This window comes from Zingiber officinale, chromosome 1A (assembly GCF_018446385.1).
Source record: "Zingiber officinale cultivar Zhangliang chromosome 1A, Zo_v1.1, whole genome shotgun sequence".
NCBI classification, from domain to species: Eukaryota; Viridiplantae; Streptophyta; class Magnoliopsida; order Zingiberales; family Zingiberaceae; genus Zingiber; species Zingiber officinale.
In genome coordinates, this window is record NC_055987.1 from 27,647,807 (window position 1) to 27,673,611 (window position 25,805).

Sequence of the window (25,805 nt, forward strand, 5' to 3'; positions counted from 1 at the left end):
TGCTTCATTACGTTGTCGTACGTGATCATTCGAATAATATTTAATTGTAGCCGACGTTCTTCGTAGTCCTTCCCTTAAATTAGATTAAAAAAATAAATCATCGGATTGAAAATTTTTTCTCCAAAAGTATATATCACATACTATTTTCATAAATTTATCATTTTTAATTAATTCAGCATCCGTAGTGACATGGATGATATTTAAATTCTCATGCAAGTTGAGGTATTAAATCCTCGAGGAGTCAATTATTAATGAGTCCGCAATGGTTGTGTTTCATTGGATTATTTCCGAGTTAATTAAATAATATATGATAGCAATATTGGTTGGACTTTGACTCAGCCATTATTACGGCTGGCCGGCACCAAATACTTTTAATTTAAATTATTTTTATTTCTTTGATGACGACTTATTAATTTATTTGATAGAACAAAAATTTAGAGTTATTATTTTCAAATACTACAAATTCAAATAATAATAATAATAATAATAATAATAATAATAATAATAATAATAACCGCCGCATGCAACCGCAAATACTCAATCTGTTTCAATGTGAACTAAACAACCGCTACTCTCTCTCGCTGTCTCCGGCCATGGCTTCCGCGTCTCCTCTTCTGCTAACCTTCTTTTGCTTCCTCCTCCTCTCGTTCACCATCCTCACAACTTCCCCTTCCTCCCTCATCGAAGAACTCAACCGCCCTCCGCCGCCGGACTTCGCTGCCACCGTCGCTGCCAACTGCGCCCGCGACCCCTCCCTCCGCTACTGCAACCACTCTGCCGACCTTCCCAACATCTACAAGTCCACCGTCGTCGCACGTCACCTCTGCGTCGAGTCCCGCAATCCTGACTGCAATCGCTCCTTCCCCAGAATCGACCTCCGCTCCCGCCCCAACCTCGCGCCACTCTACCTCTCCTTCGCCTTCTTCTGGGCCTATTGCCCTTCCTCTGTCCTCGCCATCGACCTCGCCAACAACTCCCTCGCTGGCGCCTTCCCATCCGCCATCCTTCTATGCACGCATATCCTCTCCCTCGACCTCAGCGACAACACACTCGCCGGCGACGTCCCGGTCGACTTATTATCCAACCTCCACAATCTCTCCTCTCTCAACCTCTCCTACAATCACTTCTCCGAGTGCGGTTCGGACTGCGCCCCGTTTTTCCGACTGTTTAATTCTTCCAGCTTCATTCATTCCGGGCTCCGGCAGGAAGACCACCGCCATAGCTCCGAGATCACCGCCACTGTCCTGCTACTCACAGGAGTTCTGGCCTGTATTTTCTTCCTGCTCTGCATCGTTTGCGTACTCGTCCGTCGACGCAAAGGCGATCGCTATCAATTCACCACGGAGGCGCTGTGGGAAGCGACTCGTGGATTCGGGGAGAGCAATTTGATTCGAAAGGGAGAGAAGGAGGATCTGTACGTCGGGAGACTGAGGAACGGACTTCAGATCGAGGTTCACGTGCAGAGAGGCAGATTTTCCAAGGCTTTTCGCAAAGCATTCGAGGAAGACTGCAGGAGTCTCCTGCGGCTGAGGCACCGGAACTTGGCAAAGGTGATCGGGTGGTGCAATGAGAGGGAGTTACTCGCCGTTGTCGTCCAAATGGCCCACATTTGCAGCGTTGACGAATGGCTGCTTCTGCAATCGCCGCCGTGGAAGCAGAGACTCAAGGTGTTGATGGGCGTCGTCGATGGCGTCTGCTTCCTGGAAGAGCACTGGCCTCGTGTTGGGTACGATATTAGAACCAGAAGCATATCGCTGACAAGGGAGATCGAGCCTCTCATCTCTAAAGTCAGAGTTGGGAATTCAGATTCTGAATCAAAGAGTAAGTCCGCTAAGTTATTGCAACATAATCCTGATTTCTTTAGTATCTGATTAACAACCGATCGAGTGATTTCAGAGGTGCGGAGGCTCGGATTGTTTGTTTTGGAGTTGATAGCCAACAAGCGGCCTCGGGAAATTTTTGAAGCAGGGGAAACAGGGTTGATCGAATGGGTGAAGGTGCAGTTCCCTGCGCAGGTGAAGAAACTGATCGACGAGAAGATGAAGCCTACAGCTACTGCGCTTGAGCAAATCAGACAGATCATCAGCGTTGCATTAGAAGCCGCTGCCGACGCATCGTCGTCAACTATGAGCCATGTCTGTCGCCTCCTTCGTAAGGCCTGTGCTGTTGATCAAGAAATTCACAAGCAAACAAGATCACGATCACACAAGCATTACTAAGTGCAACCGCCTAATTTTTTCATAAGAATATTGTAAAAGTTTGCAATTACTGACCATGTCAATGCATTATTACTCTTAATAAACTATCACTTGATAGACTCGAGCAGACAAACTACAAATATGTTTCCTCCCTGCTGTTAATTTGCTGCTTAATGGCAGGAACTGGAAGTCGACTAGGCATGTTCCTGTGTGGATCTCTCCTGTGGGAGTTGCATACTTGCGATGTCCTCCCGCGGCAAATCATACAACGAGCTGTTGGCATCGCAGCTTCGACCGAATTCAGAATCGTCTTGCAACAATGGCTGAGTCGAGTTCCGATTTCTCCTGAATACCAAGTACAATATTGCGGCCATGTAAACGAGCATGCCTGAGAACCCAAAAACTCCGGCAAATACAATGGATGCTGTTGGCAGGCCGCTGTGCAAAAGCAAACTGACAAAGCCAGTGACGAGATAGTAGCTATTGATGACTACAATCAGTGAGCTTATTAGCCATGTCACGGATGCAACCTGCAGGAACAGTGTACGAGAGTAATCTTATAGATGAGCAGGGATTGTCCAAGTATCTAGAAGAGTTTTTCTTTGGACACAAAATCTAATTAATCTTGTAGATGAACAAGGTTTTACTAGAACTACGATCACCATCTCGGTTGACAATTGTCTCGGTAAGGAATTCTGTGAAAACCTACCGCAATAGAATTGGAATATGAACCCATCTTGGTCTTACTGCTCGTGAACTTCAGAAGTGGGACGAGAGCAAAAGGAAGCTCAAATGATAAAATCATCTGCATAAAAATGACTGTTAGCTTGATCAGGACATAAGTTAAATGATCTAACAGAAAGATCAAGGTTACAGGAGGCAACATTTTAACTCCAGAAAGGGATTTTGTAGTTGCATAAAGATTTTGTTAAGTTTAATCATCATGGAAAAGATAGTAAGTAGTTCATATACCGACGATATAATAATCAGCTTTCCAGCTGCTGCAGATCCACCAATTAATGCAACTATGAGACTTGGCACAATCGCTAAGGATCGGGTCAAAAGGTTCCTTAACCATGGTGAGATCCGCAGATCAAGAAATCCCTGGAAAAGGAAAACAAATTCCATTTAATGCTTCAATACTAATCAGATACATAGCTAGAATTCATAGGCATATGGAAAACACCAACTGAAAATTGGAGACATATGATCATGAATTTCTTTAAGTAAAACAGAAGAGGGGAAAATGTAATGCCAATAAGTTGTGTGCCAGGAGAACAAACTATTCAGGAAGATTGTAGCAGAGAAATTCAACAAAAATACTCCTTGAGATCTTTGTTTTCCCTTCATTCTGATGAAAGGAAACTGAGAGTAAAAAATTTTCTTCAAAAAGATAAATAATACGAGAGTGATAACCTGCATAACATATTGTCCAGCATATGTTCCTGTTATAGTCGAACTCTGGCCTGATGCTAATAAAGCTATTGCAAACAGCTTGGAACTCCAGTTTCCGAGAACATTCTTGATGAGAAAAAGTAAATCTGTAGTCAGCTTATCGTGCAAAAATCACAGCTAAAGAATCACCTCTAGCATGAGGCAGACAACACTAGGTCACAATTCAAGCTTGAGATATTCCAATTCAATGGACAAATATGCATCTTTATGCTCAGAATAACAAAGAACTGGTGCTCATTACACATTCTAAAACCGTGCTAGTCATGTATACCTTCAGGAGAAATGATGCTTTATTGAGGTCAAGGTCACTGCAGTTTTGCTGATCTTCAGGGTTTAGATTATCAGAGCTACAAACAGCACCGCTCACAGATATAACAGACACATTAATGAGAAAGGCCACTGCAAGAGCAAATGCACTTTCAATGGTGTAAAACCTGCATGCCTCCTATAGAAGAGAAACATGATAAGTGGTTGACGACATACTTGAGAATTCTGATAAATATCTATGATAGCTAAAACAACAATTCCTTGAAAAATGAAGTTTCTTCTACTACTTGTACAAAATGTGAAACTAAAAGAATAGTCGATGGAAATAGAAGAATAATAGATTGAAGACAAAGACAGTATTCACCTTGATGCCCCGAGCTGAGCGTGGTATTTTCCTGGAGAGCACCAATGCTGAATGAAGGAAGAGGTTGTGCCTGCATTGAATCACATATGATGAGACCTCAAACATATATGATAAACCTTCTTGTTTAGTAAAAGAGAAACTTACGGCATCACCATTGCACCAAGTAATGAGATAGCTAGACCTGTGGAACCATTTCCTTTAAGCTGGGGGACAAAGAGTCCCTTAAAAACTTCTGAAGAATTTGGCTTTGCATAGGCAAGTTCAGAAAAGAAACAACCAGCCATCGTGAGTACCAGAAAAGCTATAAATAATTCGAGTTTCCTTACCTGCAAAATGTTTTTGAGGTATATAGAGTAAAAGTGTGAAAGTACAAGTTCAAGGGAAATACATGTTCATTTGTAAGTGTAGTTATTCTGCTGCTTTCTAAAATCAAAATGACAACACTAATTGACTATAATCATCATTAAGAAGTTTTTCTTATAAAATTTTTGAGGTGAACAGTAGACAATCCACTGATTATAACAATTAGGTTCGTAATTATGAGTAAAACAACTGCTAAAGAATATTAGTGCAATTGCGAAGCTCATCTTACCCCATATTGTTGTAAATATAGCAGCAGCAAAGTACTCAACCCTGTGATAAGAACACCACACCATACAGGTATTTTGAAGAGCATATTCAAAGCAAAAGCTGTTCCAATAACTGCAAAGAACAATGGAGTGAGGCCTGTTCCTTCTATAAGATGATCTATAAGATTACTTTAGTTGCATGATACTTGAGGTAAAAACAGAGAATTAGGCTGGAAGTGTTGATACCTTCAGGAATATCACATGCAACAACTGCGATTTCAGCCAGAAGCCACAGGATAAAGTTAGGAACCCTCGTGTATTCAGCTCTACAATGCTCAGCTAAATGTTTCCCTGCAAGTGGAGGTTTCTTTGAAATTTGAGAGATATTGAGGCAAGAACAACAAGGAAACTATGTCTATCTGTAAGAGATAGACCTGTCACAACTCCTAGCTTGGCTGCAAGTGACTGAATGACTAAGGCAGAACAGGAAGCCAAAAGTATGATCCAAAGTAACTGGACAATAGATGAAAAAGACTTACTTCAGTGAATCAACAAAGTTACTAATCACTGAAAAATAGCAATAAGTTATATCAACTGGGGAATATATGCACCTCATACTTGAACTGTGCACCTGCCTGTAAATCTGTCTCAACTATATATCACAAAACAACTGTAAATATGTCAGCCTGGAATATGATGGACTGCAAAGACTATAGAGAAAATAGTAACAAACAAAACCGAAAGAACTTACAGTTTCCAGGATCAATATATGCAATAGAAACAAGGAATCCTGGGCCCATATACGCAAACAGAACTTTCCAATCTTTCCTCTAGAAAACGACCATGCAGAAGTTACACCAATCATCCATAATCATAGTTTGATCGAAAAGGGAAAAACTTCTATAAACAGAGGACTATTTTGTGAAGGTTTTCAATAAGGGCACTATGCTAGAACCATGACTTTTCTTCTTTACCCGTTCATTCTTAATTGTAGTGATTTGATGAAAGGTGGTATTTAAATATACAAAGACTTGATTCATAAACTAAAAAGTATTATCAAACAAGCCTAGTGAAATCAACTGAAATTCTCCAAAATTAAACGATATCAACACCCATGTTAGTCCCAATTGTATGTCGGGGTCGGGTAGATGCATCTTATTCTTTGTTGAACTATATGAAGATAAGAACTAGTGACGAGGAGATACTTGAACAAACTAATTGAAATAATTTCTCTCAGTAAACAAAGCTATACCTCAGGAACAATGATCTGATCCACCTCAATGTTCTCGATGAGAGGCAAGCTATTACCGCGAGATATACCACCATTTTCATTGCTCGTGATAAATTGGGATGGCCTGGAGCTACTTATCCTCATCTGTGAAGAAGAAACAGACTGAGAACACAACTATACAATGCATCAATATATAAAGAGCCCAGCTCTCAATCCAATTCAAAGAATAACTTCCATCTGATTAGTTAACACAGCTTTTTCAAAAGAACGGCTGTCAGGCCACAGAATAATGAATCGAGTGCCGCTCCATATAAATATAAGAGGCCAGAATAAAACAAATATAGCACATTCCTCAGATGAGATATCCTTCCCATAAACAACGCAAAGGATGTAGTAGCTAGTTTGGAAAAACAAAGATAAAACAATTCATGCCGAGAAGTGTGTTCCATAATCTAAAGCAGGAGAACCTTATAACATTCAACGACAATGCACAAAGGTTTGATTTTTATGGAATCAAAGAGACGAAGCGTCTGCAGAAGAATCACAATTTCTTTTATGGCGGCATAATCGTAGGAACGAGTGAAGCAGATTAAAAGAAGTGTTGTTTTTTTTATTGTAACTCGTTTGAGATCAAGAAAGAGGGTAAGAACAAAGAAACCTGGGGTTCTTGGAGCGTGAGGTTGAAGGGATGTTCCAAAGCTTTTGAAGTATATGCGCTGGTTAACGATTGAGAATTAATTTCAAGCCGTATTACAATAAATTTATGCAGATACAAACTGTTCCAATTCGTGAGAACCAGAACTAAAGTGCAATTCAATCACGTGTCAATATTTGAAGGATGCTCTTAATAAATTAGTTGACTCCGCTGAGAAAAGTCCAATTCAGTGGTTCAGAACTAAAGTGCGTTGGAAATCCAGGCAACTAAACTGGAGCTAGAGCACGATTTGATCTAAAAGTCAAACTGTAAGACGTTTGCACGGTGGAAACTAACGTAGGTCAAGACACGAGAGCCATCAGTCGCTGGGTTGGTTTAAAGAGGCGATGGATAAGAACTGGATGGACGGCGCAGAGCCGATGTTAACCTACTTTTCACCATTTTAGTTTTTCCAAAATGCACGTTTCGCAGAGTGAATGGATCAACTGGGACTCGGTCAAGGTCTGTACCTCTCAATGGCACTGTGTCGCCCTATCCTAAAGCATCGTTCGATTAATTAGTCCGAAAGTAACGAGCGTGGAAGAAAGAGCTTCCTGTACTTCGGATTAAGAGGTGCGTGACAAAGAAGGGAGTCGAACCAACTGTGCATCCAAGTGTCAACTCATGAAGAGGGAAAGAGTTAACTAATATCTTAAAGAAGTCGAACACTTGAATTACTCTAAGAAAAAAAGGGCACATCTTCAAAGAATAGAAGATCACCTGGACGCCTCAACAGACACTCCAACTTACTAGCTTAACTTACTAGCTTAGAACATTGGTGTTAGGATTAGTACTAATAATTATAAAAGATTCCATTTTTAATCTTATTTCATTATTAATAAAAGATAAAATTGATTATTATATTTGTTTAAATTCAGTGCCGATTGAATAGGTATAATAACGTCCTTGGATAGTAAATTTTTATCTACAATATATTAATTGGTTGAATTGATAGTGAGATATTATACATATACATGGAATACTACTCTTAACTATTTCTAGTCAAACATTAATTACAAGGACAATATTAATGCGTTGAGACTAGCATGTATGTTAACGGATGACTTAATCTCACAAGTCATGAGTATGAGATATCAGGTTGACACATAGGTATATATTAGAGAATATATATTGAATGCCCCGCTATGAGAATATTTCATGGATCATTATATGAGTGTCATAAACATTCTCATGTGACTATTGGTATGAATAGTCCTTAAACCTGAAGTCACTACAGTTCCCTACATAAGAAGTTGTATACTTTGGTATCGGCAAACGTCACTTGTAACAAGATGGACAATAAAATCGATCACTGGGTATACAATGAATTATGCGGAGGGATATGAGTGATGTAGATGGGATCTATCCCTTGCATATGATGGAAGCGATATCTATTGACCCCTTAATTAGTAGGACACAAGAAAACATGACCACGCTCAAATAAGTCAATATGAGATATTGAGCTTATTTGATTGAGTGTGTCTACTTAGAGATCAAGAAACATAAAGGTTGATAAGAGGATGACACGGTCTATGCCTCATTGATCAATCTAGATATCAAGGAAATAAGGAGTAAGTCATACAAGATACACTACAAGAATTTTTACATTCAACAACACCCAATAGACAACGCTTTTTAATAAAAACGTTGTCGTTCTTTGTTTTACAACGCTTTTAGTGAAAAGCGTTGTCTATGGTATTTACTTTTTACTAAAGACAACGGTTTTTAATGAAGTGTTGTCTTTAGTATTGTTGTTTATGGTCAAAGACAACATTTTTTTAAAAAACGTTTTTTAAAGTGTTGTGTATGTTTCCCCTAAACTCACTTAAAATAAATTCGCAGCCCTCGCTTTGCTAAACTCTAAACCCTCAACCCACTCCCTAACTCTCTCCACTCTCCACGAGTGCCTTCTCCTCTCTCTCCTCTCTCTCCTGAGCGCCTCTCTCCTCCAACTCTCCACACTTCTCGCTGAACTTCTCCTCTCTACCAACTCCTCCAAACCCTCATGACAATCTCCTCCACGCATTAGAGGGTCCCTAAACATTTTCTCAATCTCTTCCTAATCTCTATTCTCCAACTCCTCGAAACCCTTCGATTTTTTCCTTCTCTCGAATGAGTCGAGAGTCAGAGGAAAGAAAGAAAGGTCTTCAATTTCTTTCAATCTCTAGAATAAGATTTTGAAAATTAGATTTTGAACTAGCCTAATTTTTTGTTCATTAATACATCAATTTTCCCCGATTGTATTTTCTCATGATTTAATTTGGAATTTTTAAACGTTTAGCTATAGACTTTGGCAGTAGGTATTAATCCTTAAAAATAGCATGAAGCATATAACATGCTATCCTTTTTTCTCAAATTCAGTGTGAAGCTGTTGGCCAAGTTGCAGATATTATTCACATTCCAGCCTTTCTTTGTCGTCAGGTATAATGTGCAGCTTGAAATTAATCAATCTCTAGTGTTATTCTACTATTATTTTTATTGTGTACCCTTAATGCGCAGAGAATATCTCTCATTTTTATTGTATCTAAAACTTGTGTTCTGCATTATCTCATCTTAATTCTGGGCAGTGACTTGTGCCTACTCAGTTTGTTGAATTTATATCAACTACTATTGTTATATTTATGTCACTTGCCTTCTAAGAGCTTAATGGCTTAAGTATGATTTAATACATCATGCACTATTGCATTGAGTTGCTTATGTTGATGTCCCTTTGAGGAAGTTGCACATTCTCAAGTGCTAAAGAAACAAAGTTGCTTATTATAAGTTATAATTCAAGCATTTTCCTGGAATGGTTTCATTTTTCAACTAAAGGTTAACATGTTTCAATAGAGAATATGTTTTGGTGAATGCTCCAATATTATATGACTCTACAATTTATACCAAGGCAAAAGTACCTAACTACCTATACGTAGACTCTAACAAACATGTACATATGGATAATATAGATAACTAGGTTATCTCCCCAAGTGAGAAATTTGCTATTGGGATTGCATTTTGATGAGAAACCTGTATGGTCAAAAATTTTCAGGTAGAAATACAATTTTGATTAATTGTTTAAATATTTTGTTATAGTTTCACACTATTGTTTGTGTTAATATTTTTAGGTATTAGCTCATTGTTGATTGATTAGTTATAAAGAATGGACAAAGATTGGATGTCAAAGGATAGACTATCACGTGAATATGAGAATGGAGTTGAGTCTTTCTTGCAATTTGCAATGGAAAACACTAATGATCCGAATATGGGAATATCTTGCCCATGTGCAAAATGTGGCAATCTAAAGAAGAAAAATATACAAACTATCAGGGCACATCTGTATTGTAACGGTATAGATATGACATATCATACATGGATATGGCACGGCGAAAGATCTACGATAGGGATTTCACAAAATGAAAGTGACCAAGTAGGGCCAAATGAATATGTTCGTGAGGAACCAAGTAGGGCATTATAAACTAAATATAATCAACATGTTTTTTTTTAATATTTTAGGGTCAATCAGTTGCATTGACATTGGAATCTTGCTCAAATATTGCTGCATATGGTACAATTGTTTGTTTCAATGGCATGGAAAAAATGCTTCATGGTATTCCATTTCCCAAGAATTGCATTCGAGTCTCCATTGATCAAGCAGTGGACAAATCTGCTCCTTTGCCATATCCAATTCCAAGTGAATGTGAAGTAATTGGTGATGCCATAGGAACTGTTGTGGCTTGGCCTGAACAGCAGATTGTGAAGCAAGATGAGGTATATGAGATATTATATTTCTAATTATATTGTCACTTTATTATTATATTTCTAATTATATTGCCACTTTATTATTATTCAACCTAGCTATCTAACTTGTTTATATTTGAAATTATTAGAAGCCTAGAAGGAAGAAGTTTGAACGAAAAAAATCAAAACCTACTTTGTCAACAAGTGTCCCAAGAGCATTACATATGTTATATTGTTACAGGAAGCATGCTCTAGATGGAGGAAAATGTATATCAATGTGCTTAGATAATGAAGTGTTTGATGAAGATTGTGAACTTTTTCTTGACCTTGAGGACATCAATTCTTTGTATCATTTGGAGTCAATTTCAGGAAATTTGATCGTTGCCTACATATGGTAAGTAAGTTTATTTAAGCAATTTCAACAACTTTTTCATCACATGTTTGCTTCCCAATTTTAGCAACTTATTATGGTTTATTGTTACAATTTCACCAACTTATTATGAGTGATCATTATTTTTTAATCCACATGATTGTTTTGTATCTAAATTTTATTATTTAGTATCTAAATATTATTTTCTCAGTTGCAACTGCATTGCTTTACTTATGCTGGGAAATTATTGCATTGCTTTATGTTTGCTGGGAAATTCTAATATCTAGCAAGACAGAAAATCCCTGATTTGAACTGCAAGAAGTTTACTAATATTGTTGTGTGAACAAGTTTACTCTTGAAAAATTCAACTTCTAGTAATTTTCTCATACCATGTTATTCTCATTAAGTTAATAGTTCATCATTTCTATTGAGAGGTTTACTAATATCAATTGATGTGGTACACTTTACATAAATATAGCTCATTCATTTTCAACCGGCCCTTAATGTTTGCCTTCTGCCATTTGTTCTTCTAGACAGGAAGTACTTTGCTCATATCTTTTTTCTTGTATATTTTTAAGTATCTTAAATGTGCTTGTCCTCAAGAAATAAAAGAATTTGCATGTATACATTTCTGGTATGTTTAATATGCAAGACTGTTCATAGTAAGTTCTCATGTATGGATGTTACTATCATCATCCATAACTTAGTGTTATGAGTGATCATTATTTTTTCCAACTTATTATGAGTGTTTTGTATCTAAATTTTATTATTTAATATCTAAATATTTTTTTTCTTTGCAATGATAGGTGTCTGTATAAAAAGATGGTGAAAGATACCAAGACAAAGAAATTCAGATTTATGAATCCTCACAAACTCCCATATCTGGCAAAAACGGCACAAGACAAATCAGTTAAGCTTGAAACCCTGAATCAAAGGGCAACTCTTTTAGCAGATAAGCTGACAAGTGCATCAACAGATCAACTAGTGTTAGTGCCATGTAATGTCGGGTAAGCAAGAAGTAAAACATCACTTTCAATTGCTTCCTTTCGATAATTTATTCAATTTTATGATCTAATCCTATGTATTTGCCTAGTTTCCATTGGAATCTTAGTGTTATTGAACCTTACAAGGATGCTATTTACCTACTGGATTCCCTAAGTTGCCGCATTCGCGATGATGATTCAAAATACGTAATGGAAATGTGAGTTCAGATTTCTTTTAGTAAATATTTATTATAATAAAAATCTTATTTAACAAATATTCTTAACGTATGAAGAGCCTTAAAATTGTTTAATTCAACCAAGGGAAGGAAAGGTAGGAAAAATGTTAAGTGGGAAGTAGTTAAGGTATGTGTACTTTTGTTTAACATATATTGTAATGTGTATAATTTTCATTAACAATTTGACTCTAATTACTATATATAGGCTCCTCAACAACCGGATGTGAAACAATGTGGTTTTTTTGTGATGCGATTTATGAGAGAAATTATTGAAGAAGTTGAGACTATTGAGAGAGATTCGCTGCAATCAATAGTAACATTATTTAGCTTATCTCAAATTATTTGACATAAACTATTTAAAATTGCAAAGTGATCAGTGTTGATTATTTTTTCCATTAACATAAATTGTGTATGCTCACAGTTCACAAAAATAGGGTACTCTTGTGAACAAATTGATGAGGTTCGGTCCGAGTTGGCGGAGTGCATACAAGATCATATTTATGAATAGGTATGGAATAATAGTTGCCATAATTCTATTTAGATTTAAGTTCATGGAATGGTGGTTTTTTTTGGTGGAATCATAGTTAATGCCAATTTTTTTGATGCAGTGCATAGTTACCAGATCGACCTTGAGCAGTTGACCCCAAAGAAAAGTTGTCACTGAAGTTTAAAAACTTGTGAAAATTTTTAGTGAATGATGATGTTTTGTGAATGATGATGTTTTGGAAAAATTGTCACTTAGGTGAAAGGATGTTTTCTGGATTAATATGCAAGTACAAAGCACCATATTATATGTTATTCAGTAAAGTTCGTCAGTGTAAATTATCTAGTTTCTTTATCTAGCTTTTGTTCCACTATTGGGTTTGTTTTTCTAATAATTACTCGTGCAGCAAAATACTGAGCAAGAAGCTGTAGATCTTATAATCAGGTAAAGTAGAAAAAGTTAACTACTTCATTATGCTTTCATCTTAGTATTTGTATATTTGATTTGTCTTCTTTGAACCAGCTTCAAGTCAAAAAGTCAGATCCTCTAGATAGCTGTTAAAAATAAGGTATTATTTGGTTTGTCAGTGATCTTAATATTTGGTAATATTTGGTCTTTGATGCTCACGACAGAGTTCCAACGCTGCATGATTACCTTGTTCAAGCAGATTGCTCGCTGCCTCAGTAGCTCGCATTTTCAGGTTTGTTTCATCATTGATATTCCTTCTTTTTAGTGTTCTATATTAAAAGGAAATACTAACTGTCGATGAGATTGTTATCCTCTTGCTTGAACATGAACCAAAGTATATAAATTTGACCTTTTGATCTGAAAGTATAAAAAAATGTTAATTGGATACTAGTTTTTTATTTTTTTTTTGCAGTTGCATTTGTTGTATTTTCATATGTTTCTCAGTGAACTTCTAAACAATTCTTTTTTCATTAATTTATTAAGGCTTATTATAAGTTTCAGTTTGATGGTGCAAATTGTTTTCTTTTGTAATCCATCTGTTTCTTCTTTGGTTTAGGAAAGTTGAAGTGAATCCCTTGATAGCTGTTTCATAGGTTTGTTCCATTATTTTCCAGTACGTACTGGAATCACTATCAATAGCCCTCAAGGACTGTTTACAACCTTGCAATCAAATTAATTGGACTTATAATCTAATGTATGGTCATCTGGAGCATGAATATTGGAGGATTCATGAATGACTCTTCGGATGATGAATGTATGTCATTTAATATTGGTTCATGTATTTATTTAGATACATCTTGAGTATTCCCTATAAATACCCTATGTATTTAACAATTCAAAGATGAAGAAAATCAGAAGTAGTTGAACACTAACACTTGGACGCCAACATTTTTGAGTTGGCGCCTAGATTTGACCATCTAACAGACACGGCTAAAGGATCAACTTCTATGAACACCCTTAATAACTTATACAGATATTTGTGAACAATTAGGTTGGTGGCTATCATTTATCCTCCCTTTTTGTTGTTTTTTCCATGTACCCAATGCAGCTTTCATTTCAAAGGTTCCAAGCTGATGAACAAGGATGGGTGGACACAATCAAGTCAGTGCGATTTGGAGGAGCTGTCAGGATTAGTACCATGGATTGGCTTGGGCAATCTCAATATTTGCGTCAAACTGTCTTCTGACCTTCCCTATCATCTGCAGTATCTGAGGTATACTATGCACATTTACCGTGAATTTTCCTTATTGAGCTTGGGCTAGTGACGGTTACGAATGTATTTTATTTCAAGAACCGTATAAGCAAGTGTTCGTGCATCTAGTTTTATAACAATGCACTTCGTATCTTTGATCTAAAAAGCTTCTGAAACAAGTCATCTTCTCCAAGCATATATATTGGCCATGTTAAGTGACACAAACAAGATCTAAAACCATGTGTTTAAGGCATTCAAAGCTATTGGCCTCATCCGGTGGGTGGCTGTTCAGAAGACTGCTCGTGAGGGGATGCAGTGGGTTTCAATTGGCAATGAGGTGACATAGTAGGTTTCAACCGACAAAGAGGAACACATGAGGTGTTAAGGCGGCAAGCGGTGGTGCAGTTCATAGGAGCATACCAGTAGTTTTGTTCTTTTTCGTGTGCCGGTTGGCGGATGGAATGAATTTTTTTTCCCTGTGCCAACCAGCATGGACAAAATTTAAAACTTCGAGGCTTCTAAAGTTGTTGGTCTCTTCCTGATCAATACTTTTAATCTTCCATCTTAACTAAGGTAATATTTCTTCGCCATTTCGTGTTCTGGTGTTTGGATTGCTATGGATGGAGAAGTTGTGCAATAATTCAGAGTGATGCCACCGTTGGGATTTGAGGTGATAAGTTGCAAATTTCTAGGCTAACCAAAACAATGTGGGTGCTTCTCATGTGGTGTGGTAGGATGTCTTAAAAAGAATAGGACAGTAAGATGAGTAATTTACTTTTTTTGATTGCTTGATCAGATGGCCTTTGGACAAATGCATAACCATAAAAGATGGATAATTCAGAATATTGGTTATTAGGGAGAAAGGTGATAGAGATCTCATTTACGATGAGCCACACAATCTTTTCAAGAAAATAAAGTTCTTATGTGCTTTATATTAACTTGGTTTTTCTCTAATGATTTCTATCTGTTTGTATTGCAGGTTCTAAAATATAGTAAGCATTGTAGAGTCTGTGACAAATGCGTTGATGGCTTTGATCATCATTGCAGGGTGAGGGTTTTCTCCATTCACAACCTTATATGTTTTGTTATCTTGTAGTAATATGCAGTATTCATCTTTCCTAGTAGTGGATCAATAACTGCATAGGAAGAAAAAATTACAAAAGGTTCTTCATCCTCATGGTGTTTGCTCTTCTCTTGGTAAGCACAAATATTTCCTACCATTCCAATAGTTGTATTCATTAATCATAGTGATTGACACTATTTTCTTAGTGTAGATTTATCATCTGTGTGCATCAACTTAGAAGATACTATTTTCTTAGTACGTGAAGGACCTGATACATAGAATGCATTTTATGTCAGGTCCTTTTCATTCTGATTGACTATTGATTGGTCTCCATGCTTTGTGCACCTTGGGCCAGCTTATTCTGCAGTGGGCTGTTGGGATGCTTGTGCTGATACTGTGTTTTGTTGAGAGAAGGAGATTTTCTGCTGAAATTGTTTCAAAGCTGGGTAGTAGCTTTTCCTTGGCACCCTTTATCATTGTGGTGGTGAGTACTCAGAAGAGAAAATGAATGAAAATCACACATCATAATGAGGATTTTTCAAGGTTCTGATACTAATTTGATAATGTCTCTATAATGCAGGCTGTGTGCACTTTATTAGCCATGGTTGCTACTCTTCCAGTTGCACAACTTTTCTTCTTCCATATTCTTTTAATAAAAAAGGTACACTACTTTCATATTTCTACTTGTGACACAGCAAACACTACCAGTTACACAGCTCCTACATTTATATAAAACAAACCTATGTATCCGGTCAAATATCTCTATTTCAAGGAATATATCTTTTATATTTTCAAATTCTTTGCATTCATCCATACACTGAGCATTACTGAAACTTATTATCCCAACGTTATTGCTTTCTCGTCACTTGGGTAGCAATGATGTCTTACTAGATATCACTTATTGCTCATGTATCTAAATGTTGATTTGGGTACATTCCCAACGTTACGAGAATCTATGTCACACACAAAGAACAAGTAGATTTGGAGATGAGTTCATATGATGAATTATTGGATTAAGTCTAATTCGAATTGGACTTATTGAGTTAAACTTAATTGGATCTAATTATTGGATTAAGTCCAATTCAAACTAGACTCAAGGAGTCAATTCAAATTAATGAAATGTGATTCATTGAATTTGAAATTGCATGAGATTAATTGAGTAAAACTCGATTGAATTAGACTTGAGTTAGACTCAAGTGAGGATTAATGGAGATATTCATTGAATTTCGAAATTCAATGAATCATTTCATCCAATTTTCGAAATTGAATTTGAAATGAGGAGTTTCAAGTGTGATCCTTAATGGAGTGTAAATACTCATTAATGCTGATGATTCGGTGATAAGGACGGGGCACCCTCGTTGGCGGAAGGTCAACGACACGTGGAGGTCAAAGGTCAAGAGATTCATGACGCAGCCGATCAACTGGAAGCCAGGCGGCGGCCGACGGGACGACAGGCTGACCATTTGTGGATCCCGAGCCGAATGAAAGACAACCGACTAGGGTTGAGTTTCCTGGCTCAAGGTAAAAGGTTTCGAGGCCGGGGATGTCCGTGGGCAACAAAGACCAGAGAGCAACCTCCGAGGCATTAATCTGGAGTCCTCTGGGCCGATACCTACAACCGCGGTAGAAATGATCCTTTCGAAGCGGATGACCCGCCGGCTGACAGAGCGGAACGGGAGAGGACAAGAGAGAGCGGATAGCATCATCTCGAGACATCTGCCGGCGAGGACAGAGAGGTGGGCGGGCTGCGTCAGTCGGATCGTGACGGTGGAAGCTTCCACCGCCACATCCGTGATATGTCGGATGATTGCGGAATGCCGAGGTGCTTTTCCGACATGGGCTCGTTAATGTTTGGAGGCGGGCACGCATCAAGCGTGCGCCTCCCGGGTCCTATATACGGGCCCCACGCCGACGGCATGCGCGATCTTTCAGTAGAGACCTGTTCTGGCGCTCTCATTCTCGTTGCACGACTTGAGCATCGAGGCCATCGCGGAAACCCTCGTCCCCGCAGAGTTCGGAGATCTACACCGGACGGAGCGCCACCTTCGTCCCCGTCACGTCCAATGGCCTGATCAAATCACGGACCTGTGGAATGAACACTTGATCAGAGCCTAGAAGATGGAAGAAGTTAGGCAATTCTCGGTAACGCCTTCTAGAAGAACGACAAGCTCAAGCGCGGCAAGAAAATCATGGAGTGAGGGCCCAGTCGGCGAGCGGTGTCACACGCATCGAGGGCGACACCAAGAACGCAATGGGCACAATATATAGGGGTAAAATAAGGGACCGACACTGGGGCGCGGGCCTACGATACCCTGAGGTTCCGCCGTCGTCGCAAGCTAATCGTGACAAAGGATCTTCATCCAAGCACCCGCTCGGGACATCAAAGGAAAAGCGCCCGAACGGATCAACCGACTCTCGATGCCATCTGCGTGATCCACGTAAGCATTATGCCCTTGCGATCGGGCGAACTGGCAACGGGCCACCCGACGACAATGGTAAGTTTGACAAGATCGCCACCTTACATCAATACATCGATGGTGTGAAGTGCCGAGTATTCTCACCACCCTCGCGGATCGGCGACGGGGTGGTTCGAAGGACGGATCTATCACAAGTTTCAAGGAATTCAACAACATTCCTCCATCATTTTGTGAGAGCGAGCGCCGCCAAGACTCAAAGATCAACTGGCATCACCAGCGAGGGAGTCGCTCCGAGCTTACATCCAACGCTTCAACCAGGTGGCCATGGATATTCCAACGGTCACTTCGGAAACAATGATGAACGCGTTCACGCAAGGGCTCGTGGACGGTGACTTCTTCCGCTCACTCATCTGGAAGCTGCCCCGGGACTACGACCATATGTTGCATAAGGCCAACGAATACATCAATGTGGAGGAAGCCCAGGCGGCGAGAAGAAAGGAAGCCCAGACGGACCAACTAGCTTCCGCCGAGCGGAAGCAACCCGTCAGTCACTAGCCCCCCAGAGGACCGAGAGTCGAAGCCGCCCGTCCTCATCAGCACACTTGGCCGCACGTCGTTCAGTAAGTCGCGGCTGATCGGCCCGAGCCCAAGGGGAAGGTATGGACCCCGATGTTTTGTTCACTTCATCAGTCAGCTACTCACAACACCCGCGACTGTCGGAGCCTCCCTCCCATCACTCATCCTGCGCCAAGGAGCTACCGCCGCAGATCACCTTCACCAGACCGGCGACATCGACAACGGAGCCCTGTCCAAAGAATAGAAAGGAGATCCCTTGAGCGGCAACATCGTCAGCAGCCCGTAGCCCATCATCGGGCGTCACATGAACGACCTCGACCATCCGCTCGGGAGGAGGAGAATAGGGGCAACGCATCCTATGGCTCGAATAGGGGACCAGACGCTCGGCCGGTGAAGCAAAGGAAGAGGGACTTTAGCGCTGAGCAGAATGTAACTATCCGGGCGGAGGTAGAGAAACTTCTGGAGGCCGGCCACATAAGGGAAGTGCAATTCCCGAGTTGGCTCGCAAATGTGGTACTAGTCTCCAAGCCGGGCAACAAGTGGAGAGTCTGCATCGATTTCCGGGACCTGAACAAGGCATGCCCGAAGGACTTCTACCCCTTGCCCCAGATCGATCAACTGGTAGACTCCACGGCCGGGTGCGAGCTGATATGCATGCTGGATGCATACCAAGGCTACCATCAAGTGCCGCTCGCCCAAGAAGACCAGGAGAAGGTCAGCTTCGTCACGGCGGATGACACCTACTGCTACAACGTAATGCCGTTCGGGCTGAAGAATGCAGGAGCTACCTACCAGCATATGATGAACAAGGTATTCAGGGACAAGATCGGACGCAACTTGGAAGTGTACGTGGATGACATACTTATCAAGTCCTTCCGGGCGGCAGATCTCTATGCGGATATGGAGGAAAATTTCCAAACATTGAGAAGATACATAATCAAGCTTAACCCTCAGAAGTGCCTGTTCGGAGCAAAAGGCGGGCGCTTCCTGGGCTACATCGTGACCGAGAGGGGCATAGAGGCGCACCCCAGCAAGATCAAGGCATTGCAAGACTTGCCGCCTCCCAGAAATCTTCGAGAGGTACAACGTCTCACCGGTCGGATAACGGCGCTGTCAAGGTATATCTCTAAGACCGCCGACCGGAGCCTGCCGTTCTTCAAGATTCTGCGTAAAGCTACCAAGTTTCAATGGGATGAGAAATGCGATCGGGCATTCGAGGAACTGAAGACTTACCTGAATTCCTTACCCGTGTTGGCAAAACCGGCCGTAGGCGAGCCACTCCGCATTTATTTATCTTCAACCGAGCATGCTGTGGGCTCGACATTAGTAAGGCCGAACGACGAAGAACAGCCTATATACTTCTTAAGCCATATCTTAAAGGATGCTGAATCTCGCTACACCGGTCTCGAGAAGTTGGCCTTCGCCTTGGTCCTTGCCGCTTAGAGGTTGTGCCCTTACTTTTTGGCGCACACCCTTATTGTGATGACGAACAGCCCGTTGGGAAGGGTACTCCTAAACCCTGAAGCATCCGGACGACTCATCAAGTGGACGATGGAGCTAAGCGAATTCGACACCCAATACCAACCCCGCCCGACGATCAAGGCATAGTCCTTGGCAGATTTCGTGATGGAGGTACAAAAGCCCGAGCCCGAAGCTACATGGAAAGTATATGTGGACGGATCGTCCACTCGGCTCAGAAGCGGAATTGGGATCCTGATACTTTCGCCTCAGGGAGACCGGATGCATTTGTCCGTCCGGCTGGACTATCGGGTAACAAATAATGAGGCAGAATACGAAGCCCTCATAGCCGGACTGCAGGCCGCGCGGCATGTTGGAGCCAGTTGGGTGGTGATCCACTCGGATTCCCAGTTAGCCGCTCAACAACTCATGGGCACCTTTGAGATAAACAATGCAAGACTCAGGTTGTACGCGGAGGCCTTTGAAAAACTCAAGACCAGCTTCACCGAGGTGGTGGTCCAGAAGATACCCCGAACGGAGAACCAGGCGACAAATGAATTAGCCAAGCTCGCAAGCTCGATATCGCCGGTCGTCATCCAACAACCAATCGAGCAAGTATCCTTGGTAGCACATGTGGATCGGATGGAAGGCCTCACATTCCCGAGCGATTGGCGAACAACCATCATTGAGTTTTTATGCTCAGTTGCCACGCCGTCCGATAGGGATGAAGCCCAGCTACTGAGGAGGAGAGCTGGTCGGTTCACGCTCATCGGAGATCAGCTTTACAAAAAGGCATTCTCCCGACCGCTGCTAAAGTGCGTCAGCTCGGAGGACGCAGAGTACATTCTCCAAGAGGTACACCAAGGATCTTGCAGAGGTCATCCGGGCAGCCGGTCTTTGGCTAGGAAGATCCTGCTGGCCGGATACTTCTGGCCAACTCTACACGTGGACGCCGCGCGGGCCGTCGCAACATGCCTTTCTTGTTAGAAGTACCATAGTTTCTCTCATAAGCCGACGGAGGAAATGAAAGCGTCCACAGTGTCCTGCCCATTCGACCAGTGGGGCATGGACATCGTAGGACCTTTCCCTATGGCGACCGGACAATGGAAGTTCCTATTGGTGGCAGTCGATTACTTCTCCAAGTGGGTGGAGGCTGAGCCATTGGCCAAGATAACCGAGCAGATGGTCAAAAAATTCATCTGGCAACACATCATATATCGATTCGGCATTCCGCGTCGGCTCGTGTTGGACAACGGGCGATAGTTCGTCGGAAAGCAGCTCGAGAAATGGTGCAAGGGATATGACATTGAGCATCACTTCACGTCTGTGGCGTATCCCCAAAGTAACGGTCAAGCCGAAGTAGCCAACCGAGAGATCCTCCGAATTCTTCGGGCTCGACTCGACCACATGGGAGGAAGCTTGGTGGACGAGCTGCCGGGAGTCCTATGGGCCATCCGCATGACCCCTAAGGAGGGAACGGGAGTAACACCATTCCACCTGGTGTATGGAGGCGAGGCGGTCGTCCCAGTCGAAGTCGGAGTAGAGTCCGTCCGGATCCAGAACTATGACGAGACAAATTCTGAGCGGAGACAGCTAGAATTGGACTTGATCGATGAGGAGCGAGCCAAAGCGTCCGTCCGGCTGATGGCCTACAGGCAAAGAATGAAGCAGAACTACAATCGCCGCGTGATTCCCCGAGCATTCCAGGTGGGTGACTTGGTCTGGAAGAAAGTGAAGCCGGTCGGGGACGTAGGCAAGCCGGAGGCTCCCTGGGCAGGACCCTTCAAAGTCGTCGAGAAGCTCCAATCGGGAGCCTACTACTTAGAGGATGAGGATGGACGACGGCTAGAGAGACCATGGAGCGCAAACCACCTCCAACCCTATCGGGCCGGATGAAAGGTGTGCCGATGTAATATATTTCATGAATATTTCGTTCGGATTTATCATTTGGCTACAGGAAGGAAAGTTATAAGAACAAAGCAAAGACATGAGCATTGTGCGCCAAGCGGGTAGCTGTATGAAGGCGTGGCAAAAACCCCGTGCCGTTCGACCGAGTGTGTATTATCCGAGCCACAGGCTCGATGGCGAAGACCTCGTGCCGTTCGACCGGGTGTGTATTATCCGAGCCACAGGCTCGATGGGAAGACCTCGTGCCGTTCGGCCGGGTGTATATTATCCGAGCCACAGGCTCAATGGCGAAGACCCCGTGCCGTTCGGCCGGGTGTATATTATCCAAGCCACAGGCTCGATGGGAAGACCCCGTGCCGTTCGGCCGGGTGTATATTATCCGAGCCACAGGTTCGATGGCGAAGACCCCGTACTGTTCGGCCGGGCGTGTATTATCCGAGCCATAGGCTCGATGGCGAAGACCCCGTGCCGTTCGGCCGGGCATATATTATCCGAGCCACAGGCTCGATGGCGAAGACCCCGTGCCGTTCGGCCGGGTGTATATTATCCGAGCCGCAGGCTCGATGGCGAAGACCCCGTGTCATTCGGCCGGGCGTATATTATTCAAGCTAAAAGCTCATTGTTGAAGACCGTCGAGCAGCGACGTTAAATCTTAGAGTCGAACCGGCGACTATAAACTCCCCGGCCTGAAGACCGTCGAGAAGCGACGTTAAATCTTAGAGTCAAACCGGCGACTATAAACCCTCCGACCGGAAGACCGTCGAGCAGCGACGTTAAATCTTAGAGTCGAACCGAGAAGACCGTCGAGCAGCGACGTTAAATCTTAGAGTCGAACCGGCGACTATAAACCCTCCGGCCTGAAGACCGTCGAGCAACGACGTTAAATCTTAGAGTCGAACCGGCGACTATAAACCCTCCGGCCTGAAGACCGTCGAGCAGCGACGTTAAATCTTAGAGTCGAACCGGCGACTATAAACCCTCCGGCCTGAAGACCGTCGAGCAGCGACGTTAAATCTTAGAGTCAAACCGACGACTATAAACCCTCCGACCGGAAGACCGTCGAGCAGCGACGTTAAATCTTAAAGTCGAACCGGCGACTATAAACCCTCCGGCCGGAAGACCGTCGAGCAGCGATGTTAAATCTTAGAGTAGAACCGGTGACTATAAACCCCCCGGCCTGAAGACCGTCGAGCAGCGACGTTAAATCTTAGAGTCGAACCGGCGACTATAAACCCTCCGTCCGGAAGACCGTCGAGCAGCGACGTTAAATCTTAGAGTCGAACCGGAGACTATAAACCCCCCGGCCTGAAGACCGTCGAGCAGCGACATTAAATCTTAGAGTCGAACCGGCGACTATAAACCCCCCGACTTGAAGATCGTCGAGTAGTGACGTTAAATCTTAGAGTCGAACCGGCGACTATAAACCCTCCGGCCTGAAGACCGTCGAGCAGCGACGTTAAATCTTAGAGTCGAACCAGTGACTATAAACCCTCCAGCCGGAAGACCGTCGAGCGACGACGTTAAACTCTAGAGTCGGACTGGCGACTATAAACCCACCAGCTGGGCCAGCGTCGCGTTGAGACACTTCAGCGAGACACTAGCAGAAGTCCATGAAAGATGGAAAGTCATTTGACCGATTGGCATAATGAAGAAAAACACTATGCGAAAAGCTCATAGAAATCCCAGGCAGAGTGGAAGGTCGTTTAACCGATCGACGAAATTTAAAAATTCCCTGCGGGAAAAAGGTTGAGCGACCGGTCGACACAATTAAAAGAAACACTCGAAATGAAAGGTTAACACAGCAAGAGCGGACGTTCATTTAAAGATAGCGTTTAAAAGTTACAGATGCCACATGAAAATAAAAGTCTAGTTGATCGGTAAAATTACAGAAGATACTTCATTTGAGGTAGTCAAAATATGCTTTGGGATGGTGGTGAGAAGCGCCGCATGCTCTGTAGCGGGGATAACCACGGAGTCGGGGAGCTGACCCTTAGACTTCAAATAGTCCGCCGTGGCGGTGATGGCCAACTCGAAGGCGATCACCAGCCGGTCGCACACCTTCTCCACAAATTCCACCGAGCGGATGTAGTTTTACCTCAAGGCGGCAACGCGGCTCGGCTCCGCCTCTTGGTACTCCTTGAAGGCAGCACGGGAAGCATCAAGAGCCCCCTGCTGGTCCTTCAAATCATCCTTGAGCTTAGTCACCTCCTTCGAGCGGCCTTTCTGCTCGCCTTCTAGTAGCTCGGCTAGCTCATTCACACGCTGCTCCAGAGCTCGGGCTTCTACATTCTTTTTTTCCAGATCAGTGATGGCGGTGTTCTTCCAAGTGGTGGCTAGCTCAATCTTGCGGTCATAGGATTTGACTTTTTTGTCTAGCCGGTCCAACATGTAGGCCTGGTCGGCAGTCTTCTTCCTCTCGGCCTCTAACAGATCCTTGGTTTTGTCGAGCTCCTTCTGTAGCTCGGCATAAGAAGGGCCTCGAGAAGAAGACGGGCCGCCCTGACTCTTCAGCCTCTTCAGCTCCTCCTCCACCATTGCCAAACGATTGGAGACAGCAATCTCTTCCACCCATCGCTGATGTACACAGAAAGATTAAAAGGTCGATCGGGAAGGCTATATAAAGAAGAGGAAATAGAGCTTACCCATGTGGACTGCTGCATGTGGCTGTCAGCCAACTTATCGAGTGGTATCATGGCCACACGGGCCCGAGCGTCCACCCACATCTCAACGAGAGGCCCCTTCATAGTGATCATATGCTCGGGGGCCGTAGGCCGATCGGACTCGGCCATGAACGCCTCAGTAGGGAGGTGCAAGGTAGCCCTAATAGTGCGGCGCTGGCCCGGAGTCGTCTGAGCGGACGCCAAAGGATCAGAGGCCGGGCTGGACAACGTGGACAAAATGCCCGAGCGGAGGACTCGGCGTGGTGCAGGACGAAGGGAGGCAACCGGAACCGCTTCGATGGGAGCCGCAGGCGCCTCCAATTGAGAGGGAGTCCGGTCGGAGGAGAGAGCCTCAACCGATGGTGCTTTGCCGCGTTGAGAGACAGTGCCCGTCCGCTTGGACGCTTGCACTGCGGAGGTTGCCAAACGGAGGGGCTTCTCAACTCGTCGTCTTTTCCTGTCGAGCGGGAGTTCGTCCTCCGGATCGGAACTTTCCTCCCGAACGGCTGGTTCTTTGCTAGAAGTTGCACCGCCAGCGGCATCCATAGGCGAAGCCTGAGCGGCCGACTCGCCTGCCTGCGCTTCACTCTCGTCCTCGTGCGAGCCGACCGGAGCGATGCCCAATTGCTCCATTTCCTTGGCCGCTGCCGCTTCGAGCGCGGCCACTTTCTTTTTCAAAATCCCGAACAGCACCGACTCCATTACGATATTCACTGCAAAGAAAAGAGAAGGAAATCAGTTAGAACTCAAGGCAAATGTACAAGTGAAGTTCTTACCGAAGCTGCTCGGGAGGGGAGTCCGACTCGGACTCAAACCAAATATGTACATCACTCCTTCAGGTAGGAGCTTGTTGATGTCGAGCTTCAGATCGGCTAGCAGATTCACTGCTTGAAGATAGTCCGGTCGGGTCTTAAACTTCTTTAGTTCGGGAGATATGAGCGGTCCGACCTGCCATTTCGTACGGAAGGGGAGCCGCCCGGGAACACGAAGGTAGAAAAAGTTCTCTTTCCAATGTTTGTTGGAAGAGACAACTTATCAAAAAAGACTAAGCCCGGCCAAGCTTGAAACAGATAAGTGCCCGGCTCAGACTGCTTGGGGTAATAAAAAAAATAAAAGACCTCCGGGCGGAGGGGAATGTTGTGTATCTTAAATAAGACCACAACCCCGCACAGGAGGCGAAAGGTGTTGGGAACCAATTGGGCGAGCGGAATGCCAAAAAAGTTGCAAACTTCAACAATGAAGGGGTGGAGGGGAAACCGCAGACTGGCTACGAATTGGTCGCGAAAAAGACAAAAGGCGCCGCTTGGCGGTTTGTGCGGTCGAGCGGAAGGTGAAGGTAAAATTAGTTCAAAGTCGGAAGGGATATCAAAAGCGTTAAACAGGTTCTCGGCATCGCGCCGATCGAACACCCGACTCCATGGTGGTATACCATGGGCCGAGAGCCGGGTCCGCAGGCTGAGAGGAACTTGCCATCGCTAGAGCAATGGAGGAAGCA

The 25,805-nt window shown here is 43.1% G+C and overlaps 2 protein-coding genes and 1 long non-coding RNA gene across 3 annotated transcripts; 2 read left to right on the forward strand and 1 right to left on the reverse strand.

Moving 5' to 3' along the window:
• Positions 1 to 566: 566 nt before the first annotated feature.
• Positions 567 to 2,225, forward strand: LOC122021932 (LRR receptor-like serine/threonine-protein kinase FLS2). The gene is made up of 2 exons (XM_042580121.1): positions 567 to 1,821; positions 1,897 to 2,225. Exons 1-2 carry the CDS (start codon positions 594 to 596, stop codon positions 2,217 to 2,219), a joined length of 1,551 nt encoding a protein of 516 aa, XP_042436055.1. The 5' UTR covers positions 567 to 593; the 3' UTR covers positions 2,220 to 2,225.
• A 45-nt stretch (positions 2,226 to 2,270) lies between these two features.
• LOC122021925 (metal transporter Nramp3-like) lies at positions 2,271 to 6,247 on the reverse strand. Its single transcript, XM_042580109.1, has 13 exons — positions 6,106 to 6,247; positions 5,605 to 5,683; positions 5,465 to 5,505; positions 5,288 to 5,366; positions 5,100 to 5,204; positions 4,877 to 4,986; positions 4,429 to 4,610; positions 4,285 to 4,354; positions 3,925 to 4,098; positions 3,615 to 3,719; positions 3,171 to 3,302; positions 2,908 to 3,003; positions 2,271 to 2,728 (listed from the first exon to the last, which is right to left on the reverse strand). Exons 1-13 carry the CDS (start codon positions 6,226 to 6,228, stop codon positions 2,393 to 2,395), a joined length of 1,632 nt encoding a protein of 543 aa, XP_042436043.1. The 5' UTR covers positions 6,229 to 6,247; the 3' UTR covers positions 2,271 to 2,392.
• A 9,099-nt stretch (positions 6,248 to 15,346) lies between these two features.
• LOC122001597 lies at positions 15,347 to 16,024 on the forward strand. Its single transcript, XR_006117407.1, has 3 exons — positions 15,347 to 15,425; positions 15,588 to 15,775; positions 15,872 to 16,024. It is a non-coding gene; the product is annotated as an uncharacterized LOC122001597 (long non-coding RNA).
• The last annotated feature ends 9,781 nt before the right edge of the window (positions 16,025 to 25,805 follow it).